General features: G+C 43.3%; 1 protein-coding gene and 1 long non-coding RNA gene across 8 annotated transcripts in view; one reads left to right on the forward strand and one right to left on the reverse strand.

Annotated features, from left to right (window-relative positions):
- XPO1 (exportin 1) overlaps positions 1 to 14,333 on the reverse strand; it is a 40,448-nt gene extending 26,115 nt beyond the window's left edge. Inside the window, exons 1-5 of one of the 7 annotated variants that reach the window (XM_083733134.1) lie at positions 12,198 to 13,718; positions 8,504 to 8,635; positions 4,748 to 4,849; positions 3,607 to 3,670; positions 581 to 653 (exon numbers count right to left, since the gene is read on the reverse strand). Coding sequence is in view for 4 of the 7 variants with exons in the window: in XM_083733131.1 (XP_083589257.1) it covers positions 581 to 653; positions 4,748 to 4,849; positions 8,504 to 8,629 (301 nt within the window). In the remaining 3 variants the exon portion in view is untranslated. Of the gene's footprint in view, positions 1 to 580; positions 654 to 3,606; positions 3,671 to 3,826; positions 3,890 to 4,747; positions 4,850 to 8,503; positions 8,636 to 9,244; positions 11,453 to 11,637; positions 11,757 to 12,197 lie in introns of those variants that run through there. The other 6 variants (XM_083733135.1, XM_083733131.1, XM_083733130.1 and 3 more) reach the window with 6 other exon arrangements.
- Positions 14,334 to 14,484: 151 nt separating this feature from the next.
- Positions 14,485 to 18,776, forward strand: LOC310842126. The gene is made up of 3 exons (XR_014562898.1): positions 14,485 to 14,987; positions 16,345 to 18,403; positions 18,549 to 18,776. It is a non-coding gene; the product is annotated as an uncharacterized lncRNA (long non-coding RNA).
- Positions 18,777 to 19,134: the final 358 nt, after the last annotated feature.

The raw sequence follows: 19,134 nt of genomic DNA on the forward strand, positions 1-19,134 counted from the left end.
GCTATGCATGGCTCAGAAGTGGCCCTTAGCTTGGATCTCTGTGTTGTCAAAACATGTAACTCCTTTTTATTAAGGTTTTTATACATCAGTACTTTTGTCAAGCATTGGAAATTCCCTTGCCAGTATGAAACAGCTGTCTAAACGTACTCTGCTTTGGTGAAAACAATGCTGTTTGCTCAAAACAACAGTGCCAGGATTGGGGAGAAATCAACCAGCTATGCATTATAATTCACTGGCCAAACACAGATGTTTTAAGTGTGGATAAGGAGCTTGCCTGACAATGAAATAAGCAGCTAAAAAATGAGGGGGGGGAGGGGGAAAGTGAGAGGAGGGTAGTTATATTGCATCAGGACAGTCATTTGAAGTTTAATCAGTGGCCACGTTTGGAAATCAGGACATGTTAAAATTTGCGTCTCCATTCATCCCACAGTATTTTTAAAAATCTACATGACTTCATTATCATACACTGACACAAGGTCCAATACCTGATCTATTAGGCACTACCCCAGTGCAATATCCAAAAACATACCATACGAGCATCAGTGAGTCTAAACTGTACAAAGAAGTCACTCATATCTACCTTCACACTGGGTTCTTGGAAGAATCTTCCATCTTGTTTTTATCACGTTTTCCAAGATCTGCAGGCCATAATACTGAAAATTGGAGAAGTGAAACATGTGAGTATGCTGGATGATTTAACAATAGCTTTCAGGATTCTCATTCAAGCTGACATCATTCACACTTAACATCTAAGATTAAGTCTGTTAAAAACAAGTCTATTCACCCATTTATTGAGCTTTTCCCATGCATTTTCCTTATTTTACCCTCTTATATTCTAAAGTCCTGCTGCTTTTGATCATGGTTACATTAGAAAGGGAAACAAAAAAAAAAATGTTTTGCAAAGCCAAATGACTTATCTGTAAGGGGGAAAATGGCAGCCACATAAAAATGAATAGCCTAAATGACTGCTCTCAAGTTCAAGCACACAACCAAGTTTAGCAACTTGGATGAGCATGGGCTTCCTGGCACTTAAGCTGTTAAGACCAGGGCTTAACATTACATCTAATAACACTTTCTGAAGGATGTATTTTCTGCACTTCACTGGTGTGCACTTAAGGAACAGCAAGACAGCTCATAGGTTGTTGTTGTTTTTGTTTTTTTTTTAAAAAAAGATACAGTAGTCTCTCCCCTATAGCAGCTATATCTACTGTTTAACTTTTGTGCTCAGTCAAAAGTTCACCATTTCTAGATACACTTCTAAAGTTGTTTTACCACCCAGATAAGCCTCCCAAAGGCATGGTTCAAATGGATACATTTATAGGAAATGAGAAAAGCTCTTCAACCCATTTTATTCCATTTATCTCAACGTAAATATGTCCAATAGACCTCTATGAAAAGTTGTATCAGACTAAGGTCATCATTAAAAGCAACAACACAGAGAAGAGGAGGAAAAGGGGTCAAAGAGATGCAGCTTTCCCTTTAATCAGAAACCAACACTGAGGAGACAGGAGGCAATACCTGAAAGGCAAATCTATGTTTTAACGTTGATGGCTGGTGAAGATTTGGCTGAGAATAAAAGTTCTTCAAGTCTGTTAGTGTCTATACAAAGTAGGGTAATTAGAATTTCAGCCAAAGGGATCATGTAAGCCTCATTTTAAATAAATAGCACAATGTAGACTGTCCCAAACTACATTGTACTCTCCAGTTGGTTGATGGTTGTTTACATTTTAACTTCCCACTCTCTTCTACGGTATTAGTATTTTATTTATTTTATAACGCCACATCTTCATAAAAGGAGTAAATTTAGTTATATATCTGTGATATTTCTAGCCTAGTTAATGATATTCCGTTTGTAGAAGCCGGTGAAACATTTCAATCTGAAGATGCAATTCAAGGAAGTTATATGCAAAAGGTGGGAAAGAACATGTGCAGCTGAATATTTGCTTGTTGTTTCTTTAGCAGGTCGCATTGCTGAAGTAAAGAGCTAAGTTTGTAAAACTGAATTGCAGGTTGCCTCCTCAGCAGTAGGAACTGGTGCCAGAGAAGCAGCAAGCAAAGCTTTGGCAATGCTTGAGGTTCTCTTCTCCCCCCCACCCACCGATGCACATAACTTCTTTGTATTGTGGCCTAAATCTCAAGTGAACAAACATTTCTACTGAACAGTGATGGCATTCATGAAGCAGCTCTGAATAGGTTCCCAAGCTGTTCATCAGCAGTCAGTGCAGTGTATGCACCACATCTATGCAATGGGGTGACTCCCTATGGGCAAGATTTCACCTGTAATAACTCACTTTAAAGTTGCTCAGTGATACACAATCTGTGCAAATATCCCCCTTGCCTAATGCTCAACCCACTTCTTTTTGGGACTAATCTTGCTCAAAATATCTATCTTTAACATAGTGAGGGTGCCCATCAGTGAAGCAAATGATCCTGAAATCCCTAAATCTGCCAACAAATGAGTTTCTAAATGCCACAAATAGGTATGTCAAATGGAAGGCCAGAAAGGGTTTTACTATAGTTCAGAATTACCACATTCCCACCCTGCAGCAAGCCCTAGAGACGCTGAATGGCAGGTATACATCCCTCCATTCTGCCTAGTTCAGAAGGCTATTTGGTACAAGAAAGGAGATGACATAAGATTATGAGCATGTGAAATTTTGGCTAGTCTGTCAACACATTCATCAACAGTTTCAACTGTAATTTTCCCTGTCTCATCTTCACGTTGAAGCATCTTCTTATTCTATTCCCACCTTACTAACAAAGCAATAGATTTAAGAATAATCACAATGAATATACAATGTATTTTACCAAATCATACCTAAACCAGCCCAACCCAGTATGGTCTACTGGTTAGCAATGGCTCTCACAGGACACAAGCAAAGGGTCTTTCCAGGATCCTGTTAGCCGGAGATACCAGAGACTGACCTAGAACCTTATTTATGCAAAGCTCATACAATAATTCCTCCCCTAGCAAACTACTGGTAACCACACTAAGAACTACTTTGCAGGCTACATGTAAACAGTGATAGATGCAGTGACGCTTGCATCTTTTTTTCTATGCTTCCATGTAACATGAGACATCTCTCTTCCATGAGTAGCATGCATGCACATGCACAAACACATGTGTGCATATAACATGCAGTGCAGACCTAATATAGAAGGGAGGGAAAATAATCAAGTTGCATTATGACCAGTTTGTTTTCTCTGCTTATTGTTATGCCAGCAGCCAACAGCTATTTTTCTCTCTCCAAAATTAATAGGTGTCACATTCCTGTAGCAATTATCTTGCAAAAAAGAAGTTCTCAGGACTACCTACAAAAATATGCGTACAAAACAATCCAAGGTTCTATATAGTTTTTTTCCCCTCCCATTTTTGTTATATTTATATTGTAAGCCTCAAAATTTTATTTATGTAGGCAAAAGATGGGACAGAAATTGTAGATTAAGGAAAATATTTTAATACAATGATCCCTGTGGCAGAAATTTTTAATGGGACACTGATTCTATGTACAAAACCCATACCCACCCCACCACCCAAGAAACCAAAACAAGGAAAAAAAGCAATTGATGAACAGAATTCAGTTAAAGGGAATCAAAAGGGTAGACCTTGTGGAGGCCTGCCGTCAAAGCCTAGCTGTGTCAGTTGCACAGGAAGACACCCCTTTTCTTCCTATTACAAGCAATCAACATAATGGAACATTATGATTAATATCAGGTAGTGTTAACAGCTTTAAGAAAAAAAATGACTGCATAAAAGCCAAATGTCATAGTGCATAAATTTAGCACCAAATCATTTGCAATTTATGTAAATTGAAGAATTCTTTACCTGTTGCTTTCTTTCTGTTCCTCTAATCATCTCATTTTTCACAAGACAAATTTGAGTTTTAAAAAATACTGTTGATAAAATCAACTTTAACATTAGTAATGTCTGTGAGTATAAAAAGCAAAGTTTACCAGGCAAGCAAACAGGCAAACATGGTTACTTAAATTTAGTACTTTGAGGAAGTTCTTAACTTTGCCCTAAAATTTACAAAGCCTTTTTCTTCCCAAAAAAGTTAAGACTTTCCTAAGTGCCATCCAAATTCTGAAGGAACTAATCAGCATGGCTGTTTTCTATCTCAACACAAGTTATGGCAAATTTTGTGTGTTCAATGAATGTGGCCATGCACAAGTTTCTCCAACTATATGACAACCACTTTCACATGTTTGGCAACTCATATTTAAACCTTTAAAGTTTCTGAAGCAAAAACATAATTGCAGTAGGCTGAAGAATGTCTACTTTAGCCAGACTATCCTGGTGGTATGGTTTGATTAACTGTACTGCAAGCAACTACAGATTGTATTCAACTGAAGTGTCTGGGGTGCCTAGCCTGCTTTAAACTGCGCAGGACAATACCAGTCTTTCAAAAAAATATTGAGGGATGTATTTTGCCCTCAGTTAAGTGCACATGGCTCTCATTAACAGAAATGAAAGCCAAACACATTATCTAAAGACATGATACGGCTATAAGATTTTATAACACTCAAATCTGTTCATAATTCAACAAGAGTTTTTATACAATTCCCAAGTGACTTATCATTTTTCAAGCCTTTTATAAGAAAAAGTAACTGACAACCTCATGGATCAGACTAAAGGATTGAAGAAGCAATAAAAAAGTTAAACAAATGCTAAATCTAAAAATTGGGATACCTTCCTCAAAGCCTGAGTGGAAGAAAGGTCAAGATCAATTGGATATCCTATACTTACTTTGGTGTTCATATTCTGAGAGAATTCCAAAATAGTATCAACTCTTGTCCATGCATCAGGGTGCTCCTTTAAGTGAGTCAAGACCTCCTGTGCCATCCTTTGCTAGAAAAGCGGACACAATGAGTTAACAGCTTTCAAAACAGCTTATGGCACATGGTTTTACAGCATTACTTCCCAAATTTTGGATAGCTGAGGCAAACTTTTTTCGGATTTAAAAATTAGATGCACACTTCTCAGTAGTGGCATCCACCCTGCGAAACACCCTCCCATCAGATGTCAAGGAGATAAAAAAACTACAGTGGTACCTCGGGATGCAAACGGGATCCGTTCCGGAGCCCCGTTTGCATCCAGAAGCAAACGCAACTAGCGATGGCACGTCTGTGCGCGTCGCTTTTCACCGCTACTGCGCATGACGTCATTTTGAGCGTCTGCGCATGCGGCGAAACTCGGAAGTAACACACTCCGTTACTTCCGGGTTGCCGCAGAGCGCAACTTGAACGCGCTCAACATGAAGCATATTCAACCCAAGGTATGACTGTACACAACTTTTAAAAGACATCTGAAGACACCCCTGTATAGGAAAGTTTATGTTTAATATCTCGTATTTTTCTATTTTGTTGGAAGCCGCCCAGAGTGGCTGAGGGAACCCAGTGAGATGGGAGGGGTAATTAATTAATTAATTAATAATAATAATAATAATAATAATAATAATAATAATTCCAGTACTAGAAATCACTTCACAACCCACATTTCTCTGCAGGCTAACCATTAACCAGGCTGTGCTTCTTAAATGAAACGAGATATGCCCAAAGCAGCAACTCAAGCAAACATCACCAGCAGCCTTCTCTGAACACAGGTACTGGGTTTTTTTTGCACCAGAAGTGAATACATAATCCGGTCATATGAGACAGATATTTAAAGCAAATGCCCTGTCCCCAACAGAGACTGACCAGGAGGTGGCAAGGCCAGAGCAGTAGGGCACACAGTAGGCAGCCTGCTCTGCAGATGGTACTTTGAGAGAACAAGAGGCTTCAATGATTACATTTCTTTCACGTGGGACAATCACTGTGCTCTCACAGTACACTAGCACACCCTGGCACAGTGCTTGGGAATTACTGGTTAAGTAATTAAATGCACTTTTCATGGTGGGGAAATTTTAGGCAACTGTGTGTCTTTATCAAAAATTCTCTAGCTAGGATAGAATATTGATCTACAGTAAAGAATCTGCCAATGCCACTAAATATGCTTTTGAAAGTCCAAGCTATAATCTTTATTTCCACTCATTTCAAAACAGCTTTTAAGATACAAAAAGAAAAAAACGTTTCATAGTTGTTTCTCAACCACTGATAGCAAATAAAAACTAACATTGACGGTACATTTTTATTTAACAGAGAACAAGCACACAAAAATTTACTCCAAACTAATGTAGGACTAAGATCATCTGAATTTCAAGACATAAACTTTATGACACCTATGACAGGTAGAAAAAGCACACAGTGGCACTTCTTGACAGTTGGAACAATCTCTGCTCTCCTCCCCAACCACACTATGTGTGTGTGTGTGTGTGTGTGTGTGTGTGTCTCTCTCTCTCTCTCTCTCTCTCCTAACCCCCAGAGCAGATTTGGGAGATATATGGGGCAGACAGGAGTGAAGAGGTTGGGGAAAATCCAGTTCTCCTAATGGGAGTCCTTGAGATGAGTTCCACTAGTACCCTGGATGACCTGAATTGGGACCACACACTTGCACAAACTTTTCCAACTGTATACGAATCACTACACTTTTGTTCAGAGATCCACTAGAAAGTAAGAAACACCCTAAAATTAGACTGGAACACAGACACTCAATTCTAGAAATCTGATCACTACTTTCCAAGGCATGATGCAACTATGCAAGACACCCTACAGCAAGCTGCTGTCAAAGATGCAAGGCATGGAACTTGAGAGTGTGTGTGTATTTGGGGTGGGGTGAAGGGGTATTGCAAACCACCAACTTGAATATCAACTTCAGAATCAGCTGCCAAGAACCATCTTAAGAGAAAAAGGTTCCTGGTGCTCTGAATCCCAATCTATTGTATACCTTTCAGTTGCTTGGTAGAACTACTCAGGGTCTGAAGTTCTAGTGTTTAATTCATACCTTCCCACTCACCATGGTGAATGCCTCAACTAGAGAGGAAAGCAAATACAGATTCAGGGAAATGCTTCTATAATGCACATCTTCCCCAGGCAAAAGATTGTGGAGCCTTCAAGCTTTAAGTGCTTGCCAATTTAAAACAGAACCCCTTTTATGCTCTTCGGCAATTCTGCTTCACTGATGCCACTAAATATGCTCCAGTCACAGATAGGTAGCCGTGTTGGTCTGCCATAGTCAAAACAAAAAAAATTCCTTCCAGTAGCACCTTAAAGACCAACTAAGTTAGTTCTTGGTATGAGCTTTCGTGTGCATGCACACTTCTTCAGATACCTGAAGATACCTTCAGAAGTGTATCTGAAGAAGTGTGCATGCACACGAAAGCTCATACCAAGAACTAACTTAGTTGGTCTTTAAGGTGCTACTGGAAGGAATTTTTTTTGTTTTGACTATGGCAGACCAACACGGCTACCTATCTGTAACTGGAACTATGGAAGGCACCACATTGAGCCGCATGAAACTAAATATGCTGCAACTCTGCCACAAGTCCAGGAGGGGAATTTGTATCTGGCCAAATCATTCTGACCTGCAAGTTTGCCATACTACATAAAAACTAATCCAGCTGGACTATTCAGCTCAGTCCAGCAACTTAGGCTGCAAACATGAGTAGTGGAGAAAAAGCAATGGATTAGACCTGGTACCCCCAAACTCGGCCTTCCAGATGTTTTGGGACTACAATTCCCATCATCCCTGACCACTGGTTCTGTTAGCTAGGGATGATGGGAGTTGTTGTCCCAAAACAGCTGACGGGCCAAGTTTGGGGATGCCTGGATTAGACCATCCTTCAGATATTGTTGGACTACAACTCCCATCAGCCTGGACCGCTGGCTATGCTAACTAGGAATTATGGGAATTGAAGTCCAACATCTGGGAAGGCCACTGTTCAGAGATATGGAGGGATGAGGAACACCATGAAAGTAATAAGGGTACCTCAAACAGAGACCAGTGTGTTTATGGCTGCAGATTGGGGTATATACAGAAGGTCAGACAAGTTTCTGTCTAGGCAGCAGAATGGGATGCTCACTGCCCTATCAGAGGACTTGGACTGACTGCCCAGTCTGATTTCAGTGGCTCTTTTTAAGTTTGATGTCAAAATAGGCTTCTAAGCACTTTAGAAGTATAAAAGCAGATTACACAGAATTTATAATTCTGAACAGAATTTGGAAGAGATCACATAATAAACATTTAAACTACCTCAGAGACAAAGACATACTATAGGCAAAGGAGACAGCAATTTGCCTTCCACTTAAAAGTCCTATGAATAAATGGGACATAAAACTGGACCAGAACACTTATCTCTAAAAAATTAAAAGAAACAAACAATAGTAAATTCAGTCATATTCCATCTTTCTGTTACTGGCATGAAAAACAAGACAAGAAGCCACCAAGGTATTTTTCAACGTAACTGTAGCATTCCTGCTGGCTTATTCTCTTCAGATGCAGCTTGACTGCTAGTCAAATTTTACTAGCATATGAGAAGTCTTCAAGAGAACCAGCTATTTTTTCCTCTACAGATACGCTTTAGACATAATAAACTGCAGGTTTCTAGTTCTCAAACATATACTGTACCTGGGCTCCTTCTCCATGATACAGGCAGTTCACCACATTATCCAACAGATTTATATCCAATTTCTGGTTGAAATCCAGCAGCTGCCGTGCTGCATGGTCTGCTAACATTGTCATAATTGCTGGCATAGATTACTGCAAATTTAAAGAAAGAAATCAAGTTACAGAATTTACTTATGTTTAATATAACAGAAATTCAAAGTTCTTCCCAACTGCCTTTAAGACCACTTCAGCTCCCATCTTTTACTACTGGTAACATATTCAAATGTTTAAATTTTTCTTCAGTGTAAGCCAACCATAATTGTCATACTAAATTTTGTAATACTACACATGAATAAACTTATGCCTGGTTAACTTCAAAATAAAATAATGCTAGTGCTTAAACCAGGAGTTAATGAGTCACAATGTGTTCATTACACCAAATGCTGAAGTATTTTACAAAAATGTGTGCATCTTTAAAATGTGGAAGAGTGGCATCTGATTCTGCTTCTCTTTGAGCCACAAATTAATAATGTAAAGTGTAAAAGAAATGGTCAAAAGAAACAAGAAATGCTAAAGCATTGACAGATTTTTAAAGTGGGGGGGGGGAGGCAGGGGAGAATGCTAACTTACTGACCCAAGAAGATCATTAACACATGAAATTATTTATGTTGAACAACTAAGTCTACCAGAACATATCACTGAGTGAACAGCAGTTAAAGGCAACAGAATTTGCTATTACCCATAACAGTCTTCTCAACCTACCATCCAGAGAAGTAGACAGCAGGCATGCATAAAATTTGATCAAAGCTGAAAAAGTGGTGCTAATCCTGCTATACAGTAACATTAATATGGTGTCCCACTCAGAAACCTTAACATCACATTCTGGAAACTTTACCAAAAACACAGTGCACCCCTAAACATATCTACTCAGAAGTCAGCAGCATCAAGGTTTACTCCCACATGACTGCAATAAGGACAGCCTAAATGTCCTAAAGGATTAAATTCTTACAGAAATACATATACAAGTTTTGGCAGTGGGACTTACAGCACAAGATCAGCATTAACCAGTTGAGCAGAATAAAATCATAGCTAAATAGTTAATGGACAACAACTGTTGCTGAAGACAGCCTGGTGAACTGTAATAAATGGCAAACTAAGGCTTCTCATCACACACTTAGAAAAAAAAGTGCATTGAACTCATAGGGATTACGGTACATTTGCATTGGTCTGGGCTGCATTAACCATCATAACCATAATAGTGACAAGCAAAGAAACAAATTTGTTTTCTGAAGAACACACTATATTTAATTAGATATAAGCACAGCAGTTATGGTTTACATCCACAATGCTATTGCTACTTACTACATAACAATTTAAGTGTTCTATTTCTCACAATATTACTATTTAGAACAAAAACTAAGGCTACCCCCCATATTTGGTAGTACTTTCCTTAAGTTCCCTAGCTCCAAGTATCAAATTACCACACCTCTTCTATGCTTGGCCACACACCCTTTATTGCTGCATCTACTGTTCCTGACTAGACAGTTACACACAACAGCTCAGAAACAGTTTTCATGCATCTTCCACCTCCAACTAAAACACACAAAACTGCATGTTAGGTCTTATAAGTCTTGCAAATGCAGAAAGACAAGAGCGCTTTGCCACTTGTAATCTCTTTAGCTCAGATAGGTCATTTTAAAGTACAGTAATGGGTGGGAAAGGCTAGAATGCACCAAGTGCACGTATATGAGAAGTTCAATAAATACATTAACGAATCTAGACTGAAAGTCACTGGAATGCAAAGAAGTTTAAGATATAGAATACTAGAAACGTCACATAATTTCTATCCAAATAAGCTATTATATTACATGTGAACCCTATCTAACGATCTGCCCAAGGAATACCATTTGGAACACATGCTGTCAATAAAGAAAGGTTTTCAAAGGGCTAGCTTTTGCTGTATACCTATGCGATTTGTTCCATATCATTAACCTTACCTAGATTGTGAAAATTGGTTCCTCCCTTTGCACTCAATTCCTCCAAGTTCGTTAGCAACTTTACTGCCACTTTTTAAATGCACACTTTTGTTGAGTTTTATCAGAAAAACAACTACCACATTGAGAAAACAAATGGTCAATTACAGAGCTCACAATGTATCAATCCTGTTGACGTTCAAAGCAGTATTCATTGAGGTACTTACTGCCACTAACTGATTACAAAACAGCTACCAGACCAGCGTTACCGAAAGTAAGCTCTCCAAAGTTCTAAGTATGCCCACATCAGAAAGCCCGTACATTTTCAGGAAAGTTAAACCAATCTGCACACAACCAGAAACCTACAGGAGGCTGCAGAATACGAAACTTTGGACTGCAGTCTGCCCCTCCCCCTATAAATGCTTCGCTAACGTTTCCTCGAAACAAGGCATTAACTTCCGATTACAGAAAAACGTGAATTAGAGGAGGCTCGCTGAAACCAGTAATAGATACGTAACGTAAACAGATGCAGCAAATGGGGTACATCCGAAGACGGCAGTTACACACCCACCCACTGGAAAGGCCTCGGCTGCCGCCCTTCGCCAAACAGCAGACACACTGCAGCACATGCAACATTCACGCTGCTACTACTACCGACACACAGCTAACGCTTACGATCTGCACTTAAAAGAACAACAACCCCAAACCGCCCGAAATATCTAACAAGGGTCACTAGCCCCGGGCACGCGAAGCTTTAAAGAGATTTTTGTTGCCTTTCCTCCCCGACAGCCGTAAAGAGCAGCTGGGCCACTGCAGCCCCTCCCTCCTCTATCCCTGCTTTCTATACAGGGCCCCCACGTGATCCAGACGGACGTTTCAATAGTGCTGCACAGTGAGAGAGGCACAAATATATTTCTGGAAACTTCCACTCCCAATAATTCAGATTATGCTCCTTAATTTCTCCACCCGCTCTCCAGCCCCCCCCCATATACTTCCCCCACCGAAAGAAGGAGGCCCTACCTCTAATCTCCCGCCAGGCCGCCTCGCCCTCCTCCTACCCGCGTTGCATTTTGCCCACCCAAGCTCCAGTTTCCCAACCCCACACTTGCTGCTTTGCTCCATCCTCCAGGGATGGCTTTGGCTTGCTGGGACCTTTCGGACTCGCCTTCCCCATCCAATTACTTCAAGGCCTTCGTTTCTCGTCCTTCCAACTGCTCCCACGCTTTATTTAGATCAAGGCAGGATCCAAACGAAGGCCAACCCCAAACAGAGGTTTCTCTTTCCAAGGCTCGTGGCCTTGGTTTGCATACACACACCCTTTCCTCACCCCCCCCATTCCATGAGGCTTCACAGCACACCTCTCCACGCTTAGCCATGCCCACATCTTACACCCCCTACCCCAAGGAAGAGTCCCCGGACTTTGTTTTCTAAAGCACATCCACCCTCCTCCCCATCACTGCTTTCTCCTAGGAAAACAATGAGTTCATCAACATAACGTTTAGGCCTTGAGATTAGCACGCAACATCACTTCCAGGGCTTCACACCGTTGCTATTTCCATGCTTTCCGCTTGTCCAAATGCTGCATCCTAAAATGCATGAAGTTCTCCCCCGCCCCGCCATAAAACTTCACCCCCCTGGGATTGTATCCACTCCCTACTTTCTTCTCCCTCCCCATCTTTCCCAATCCAATCTCCCACTGGTGTACCATCATGCACAAGTTTCACAGATGAACTCTCACTTACCTAATTGAGTATCACAGCTACTTCTCGTAGAGAGGGAGCGGAGAGCAACAATAAAAAAATAAAATAAAAAAAATCCAAGCAAAGCCAAGAAGTAGGAGGAGGAGGAGTGGGGTGAAAAGACCTGTCCAGCCTTTCTTCCTTTTCAACTCCCCCCCTGCAAACAACACACACATACACTGGAGAAACAAAGCGTCTATTTTTACATGCGCCCCCGAAAAGTCTGCTTCTTCCAAGCCCACCCGCCCTCGGCCCCCAACAACCACAACAACAACAAAAGAAGCCCCACTGGACTTGCTACCAAAAAGAAGGGGGACGGGGGCAGAATGGGTGAATTACCAGGAAGGGAGGGGGGAGCCTGGGAAAGAAAACACACCCACCCAACGCACACACTCAAAAAGTCACTTTCTGCCTCCCAAACTCAGCAAAGTTGCTAACACACCCACATGGAGGATCAGGGCTTTGCCACCCATTCAAACACATGCACACACCTCCAACACCCCCCCTTCCTGCTCCCCACCCCACGACAAAAAGAGAGGGGGGGAGAATAATACAAAAGGGGCAATAAGACAAGAGAGGGTTGCTTCGTCCAACAAGAGGGGAAGGGGCAACTCCTGGGCCCTCTCTCTCTCCTCCCCCTTTTCCCTGCCTCTCCCGCCCTTTCCTCGAGATTCAGTTGTATGGGGACGCTATACTCTCTCACGCTCGCGTATATATACAGAGACACACGGCAAAACTATAAATATATATAGATAGATATATGTATGTATATATATTTCTCTCTCTCTGTTTTTTAAAAAAAGCGGTTCCAAGAAGCCTCCAGCGCAGGTGAGGCAGCCACGCTGCTTCGAAGGGAGATGGGCCAACCCCTTTGGTTGGGGCCTACAAGACAAACACAACACCTCGTCCCCCGAAAACGAGGGGAGATGGGAGGCAGACGATGGACCGAAAGGAGGTGTTTGCCTCAGCGAACCACCCCGTTATGAGGGTAAAAAAAGAACCCCACACGGAATTATTATTCTTTTTTTGGGGGGTGGGGTGTCCTCAAGGAAACTCCAGTGAGCGTGGAGCGAGTCAGCCAAGTCCCCTCACGGAGGTCCGCTCATCGCCCTTGGCTTAGCCCCCTCCCCGACCCCGAAACCCACCCACCCCTTCCTCAGCCGCTCCACTCCTGCGCTTAATGAACCCCTCGCCCGCCTTTCACACGCACTCGCGGAAACACGCGCGCGCCCCCTTCTCCTCACGCAGCTCGCTCCTCAGCGCCCCCCCTTCCTTCTCTCTCTCCACACACACGGCAAAAGGCGGCAAAAGGGGACCAAGCGCGGCGGCGGCTTCTGCCTCTCTCTTTTTTTTTTACCCCCGCTCCCCCCTTTTTTTTCTTTTCTCCCTTCTCCCCCTCTTTCGGCGGCGGCGGCGGCGCTTCTTCTCCTTCCGCTCGTCCCCCTCCTCCGCCTCCTCCTCCTCTAGTGCCACAGACTCGGAACCGGCTCAAACCGGTTCAGACTGGGAGATTCCATCTCGGTTTAGTTTTCAGCCCATGGCGCCTCGGAGCGCGCGGGAGGGGCGGGGCGGGGCGTGTGCGCGGAGCCTCCGCCCCAAACCGCCTCGCCGCCCCATTGGCTCCGAGCGGGTGACGGAAGAGGAGTGGGGAGGGCAAGAGAGAGAGAAGAGGGAGAGTGGAAGAAAACCCAACGCCAGAGACACACAGGCACACACACACACGCACCACATTGCGAGGGACGCGGGCGGAAAAGGTAGCGCGGCGTCTCATTGGCTGGCCGGCACGCCCGTCTTTCTCCTCACTCCTCCCCCCCCCCACGCAAACCGCGCCCCGCCCTCCGCTTACTCATGAAGAGAGCGCGCGGGCTTTTCCGACAGGCCACGCCCCCTTTTAAAAAACTCTCCCGCAGAGGTTGGCTGGGAGGAAACGTGAAGAAAGGCCGTATGGGTGGCGGTGACAGTAGTGGGGGGGGGGGCGAGGAAGGAGGGAGAGAGAGAGAGAGACAGGGTGAGCGGGCGCGCGCAGCGTGGGCGGGACAAATCAGCTCCTTGGGCCGCTTACATGATTGGACGCGGGGGGCTGTCTTTCTTGACATGTCTGCCCTTCCCGCCCACCTCCTCCTGCTCCGTGCCTTCAAATAGCCATTCTCGCGGGCTTAATATGCTTTTAGCCGCAGCAGCAGCAGCCGCCTTTTGATTGGGCGGCCGCTTCAAATGACGTCTCGCGCGCACGCGCGCTTGAGGTAGGCCCTTGTACGGCTCGGCTCGCGGCGCCGCCGCCGCCGCCGCAATTAGATCAATGAGCGCGAGGCGAGGCGGTTGAGGAGAAGGAGAGAGCGAGCTACAGCGCACGCGCACATCGCCTAACGGGCCGGCGGAAGGAAATGGCTGCCTAAACAATAGGGATTTATAAAGGGAGGGGGAACGAGGGGCCGTCCCTGAGGGGAGAACCCTGTGGAGTTGTGAGAGGACGGCGGCTCTTATTTGTTGATTTATTTAGCCTTGGAGGCTCAGGGCTCCTCACGACCTACTCGCGGTCCCGCTCCTTGTCACAGGAAAAGGCGGCGTAATTTTTAGTTTTTATTCCCCCCCCCTTTCCCTGACCCCTGTGGCAGCGAAAGGTCTTCTTCTTCTCCGTGGGACGCCTCTACTTTTGCTGAGTTCATGCCGCTCTCTAGCTTCACCCGGTTTATATGAATCGTCACTTGCCCGTTTTCGTAACTATGTTTTTACTGGTTTTTACTCCGCTGTCGCTTTTCCTGTGTTGTTTCCAAGGGGCCTTTAGGGTGAAGGGTAAGAATTCGATCGTTTAGCGGGGGAGGGAGGTGATGGGGCCGCTTTTGTTCTTGCTTTTATGTATTTTGTGAATTATTTTTATCTTGTATTTTTAGGTTGTGAGCTGCCTTGAAATATATGGTTGGGGCGGACGGTATACTGTACAATTTTAATAATAATAATAATAATTGTTCAGCCCCCCCCCACTTTGGAACTCTGCCTGTTGAGATCCAGTGGGCACCTTCGCTGTACATTTTTTTTTGGCACCTGCTATAAACATACTTGTTTAGCTACGCCTACCCGCATGCTTAGAAAGTCGAGGTAATTTTAATCTATTTATTATTTTAACTTCTGTATGCTTTAAAGTGTGGTTGTAATTTTTCCTTTATCGTTGTGTAAACCGCTTTGAATATTTTTATAGCAATCAAGAGGTGTAAAAATTTTATGAAATGATTAAATAAACAGATAAAATGAAGCTTATGTTCTGATTTAATTTCCACCGCCATCCTTACCATAACTTAGTGGTTAAGAAACTGAGCTATGAATTAAGAGTTTCCAAACTTTTCTGAGCCTTGAATTCACCCTCAGCCTTGCCCCCCCCAACTGCAATATTATTGATTTGACCTTTCTGCATTGGTGTGAACGTTACAGCTAGGTAAGGCATTTGAACTTCTTTGAACACTTGGCAATATACCCTTGGCAATATACTCTACTTATGTATGTTAACCAGTGCCTTTCTAGGGGGGCGCAGGGGGACACATTGCCCTAAACATTTTGTGAGTCTAAGTTTGGCCTCATTGAGGGGCATGAGTAGGAAAACGAGAGTACCCCTAGACATATTTTTTTAGGAAAAAAGCACTTATGTTAACCCTGCTATACAGATGTGTGTCAGTATTTCTTTGTTTCTGTGGTGGTTTATAGATAGTGGCAGGGTGGGGGGCATTCAGCATCTATTAGGCGGAATGGGAAAATAAAATGTAGGACTACATAGAGCAGACGTTCTTAACCGTTTTTTGGGTCCAGGTCTCATTTGATGAAAGCTATGGACTCTTCCAGAAAAATGCACAGAAACACATACACACAACATTTTGCATACGGTTTATTGCATACAGTTTATTATTCTTTTGTATACAGTTTATTAGGTCCTCAGAAAAATAGAATTGTGGAGTTGGAAGTGACCATGAGGGTCATCTAGTCCAACCCTTTGCAATTCTGGAATATTTTAACCAAAAAAACTCATCGCCCTGAGCTATCCCTTGGTCTGTGCAACTATTTTTTAAAACTGGCTAATAGTTACCACTTAGCACTTGGCTAGAAATGCTGTTAAATAAAAGGAACTTCTCTCACTTGTTTCTGTTTCTTTTTTCTTTTGCAGTGAATGGCCAGAGACTATGCTGTGTGCCCCCATGGCTTTGCTGCTACAGAGACAGAATGTTGAGAGTGTAAGCTAGGAACATAGGAAGTTGCCGTATAGTGAGTTGGGCCATTGATCGATCTAGCTCAGCATTGTCTACTACAGTGGTACCTCGGGTTAAGTACTTAATTCGTTCCAGAGGTCTGTTCTTAACCTGAAACTGTTCTTAACCTGAAGCACCACTTTAGCTAATGGGGCCTCCCGCTGCCGCCGCGCCGCTGGACCACGATTTCTCTTCTCATCCTAAAGCAAAGTTCTTAACCCAAGGTGCTATTTCTGCGTTAGCGGAGTCTGTAACCTGAAGCATATGTAACCCAAGGTACCACTGTACACTGATTGGCAAACACTCTCCAGGGATTCAGGCGGGGCATTCCCAATCCTGGCAAGGGTTGGTCCTTCTATGGAAAAAGCAGAAGCCTCTGAGTTAGAACTTTCCCCAGCTTTTGAAGTGTCACTGGAGAGTTCTGTTTCTAGAACCAAATGGGAACTGACCTTAACTAACTCTTGAGTTCGGGCAGTTGGTTGCCTGCCTTAATTTGCTACCAAAACTCCCATCCTGTAAGTCTGTGTGTGCTGTAGGAGAGGGGCAGGCTTTGTATGTACTGTTTGTATGTACTGTAATCAGTGGAGTTCTGCCACTGATGTTTGGTGCTATCCAGTGCTATACATGCCTCATCGCCATGGTCATACTGGATAGATGCATCACTGAAGTCTATTATTTTGCTATATTCCAAGGCCATTTATTCCTATCCTTACTTCAATGAGTGGGGGGGGGGGGGAATGTGGAGTACTTACTGTGTTTGCCTTTGAAAACTCCCTATATATGAGCTAGGGTTTTAAATTCTCATAACTCTGGGATCAGTGCTAGCCACAACACACTGCCGTATTAGTAACCGAGTATTGCTGGACCATAAAGAAGGCTGTTCGCCGAAGAATTGATGCTTTTGAATTATGGTGCCCTGAGTGCTCACTGGAAGGACAGATCCTGAAGCTGAGGCTCCAATACTTTGGAGAAGACTCCCTGGAAAAGACCCTGATGCTGGGAAAGATGGAGGGCACAAGGAGAAGGGGACGACAGAGGCCGAGATGGTTGGACAGTGTTCTCGAAGCTACCAGCATGAGTTTGACCAAACTGTGGGAGGCAGTGGAAGACAGGAGTGCCTGGCGTGCTCTGGTCCATGGAGTCACGAAGAGTCGGACACGACTAAATGACTAAACAACAACAACATTGCACCTCAGGAGTGGCGGCTGTGTATGTGGTGTTCAGGAAAATAGCTGAAAATGGGAAATACAGTGTTGACAGGATCTTAGCAGAGAAGGATGTGTAGTTGTGGTGTGAGGGCCTATGTTCATACAGCACTGTATGAAGACCACAAATTACTTTTTCAGCTTACATAATGACTAGAAATAAACTTTGCTTTTAATCGCAAGCAAATATGGCTGGTTGTGTCCTTTCGGTTAATCCAGAAGAATTATTTTTCTTTGATTATAGTTGTTCGTTCACTGTTGTAGATATAAGCGGAAATTAACACTACCACAAACAGACATTTCAACAGAAACAAATACAGCATTGGCAATATTTTATTTCTGACTGATGGTGTGGATAAGGTAGGTAGGTGACTGAAAGTGTTGAGGAGCAAGAAGGTGTCTTAAGCTGTCTTAAGTATGTGCTGTACAATATCCTTAGTGCTGTCTAATAACTGTATAACTGTAGCAGTTGTCTGGCTTTTAACCAGCTAATACGTTACATATTGCAAAATTTCTGTTAAGGTGGTTTGAATAGAAGAATCCTAAGTGTGTAAGAATTTGTAAGAAAAAAAATGGACCTAAGTTCAAGTCCCATTAGTGTGTGGAGGATTAGGTCTGTGCATGTTAGTGTCAGCTAAGCTTGGTCAGTGTGGTAAAGCTCACCAGGAAAGGGACCTTTATTTCCTGGCTGTAGTGGAAAGCAAATCCATAAAGACATTGGTATAGAATAATAGAATTGTGGAGTTGGAAGGGATCATTGGCAGGTCATCTAGTCCAGTGTTTCCCAACCTTGTGCCTCCAGATGTTTTTGGCCTACAACTCCCATCATCCCTGACCACTGGTCTTGCTAGCTAGGGATGATGGGAGTTGTAGGCCAAAAACATCTGGAGGCACAAGGTTGGGAAACACTGATCTAGTCCAACCTCCTGCAATGCAGAAATCTCACTAGAGATCATACATAATAGAGGCATACCCAGGGGCTGGTAAAATTGGCACCTGCTGGAGGCACAGACCCAGGATGGGTGCAAAAACGAGGCATTGGAGTCCTCTCATGACACCCCACCCCACCTTGGCTCAGCACTCAAGGATCTGTTTGCCCTCAGAAGGAATCTGCCAGGATCTGCGAGTGGAAAAGCTACATCTGCTGCTGCTGCTGCTGCTGCTGCTGCTGCTGCTGCTGCTGCAGAAGGGTATAAAAAGTGGTCCTCAACAGGTTTCACCTATTAATCACACCTTTCAGGTCTAGGTTAGGTAGAGAGTAGCAATACTGTACTCTTAATGGAGGAATGCGCTTGCTTGAAAAGCTACTGCTGTGAGTTAGGTATTGGCTACTGAATGCTTTTACAGAAATACCTAACATGCCTTGCATTATTTACACCTGCAACCTGACACTCCTGTTGTAGTAGCAGAAAAGCAGCACCCGAGGGGCTAACAACACACATTTCAGGGAAATGTATGTAGTGTATGTAACAGAAAAAATGGTCTTGTTTAAAAAAGGAAAGC

This window comes from Podarcis gaigeae (assembly GCF_964106915.1).
Source record: "Podarcis gaigeae genome assembly, chromosome: 3".
NCBI lineage: Eukaryota > Metazoa > Chordata > Lepidosauria > Squamata > Lacertidae > Podarcis > Podarcis gaigeae.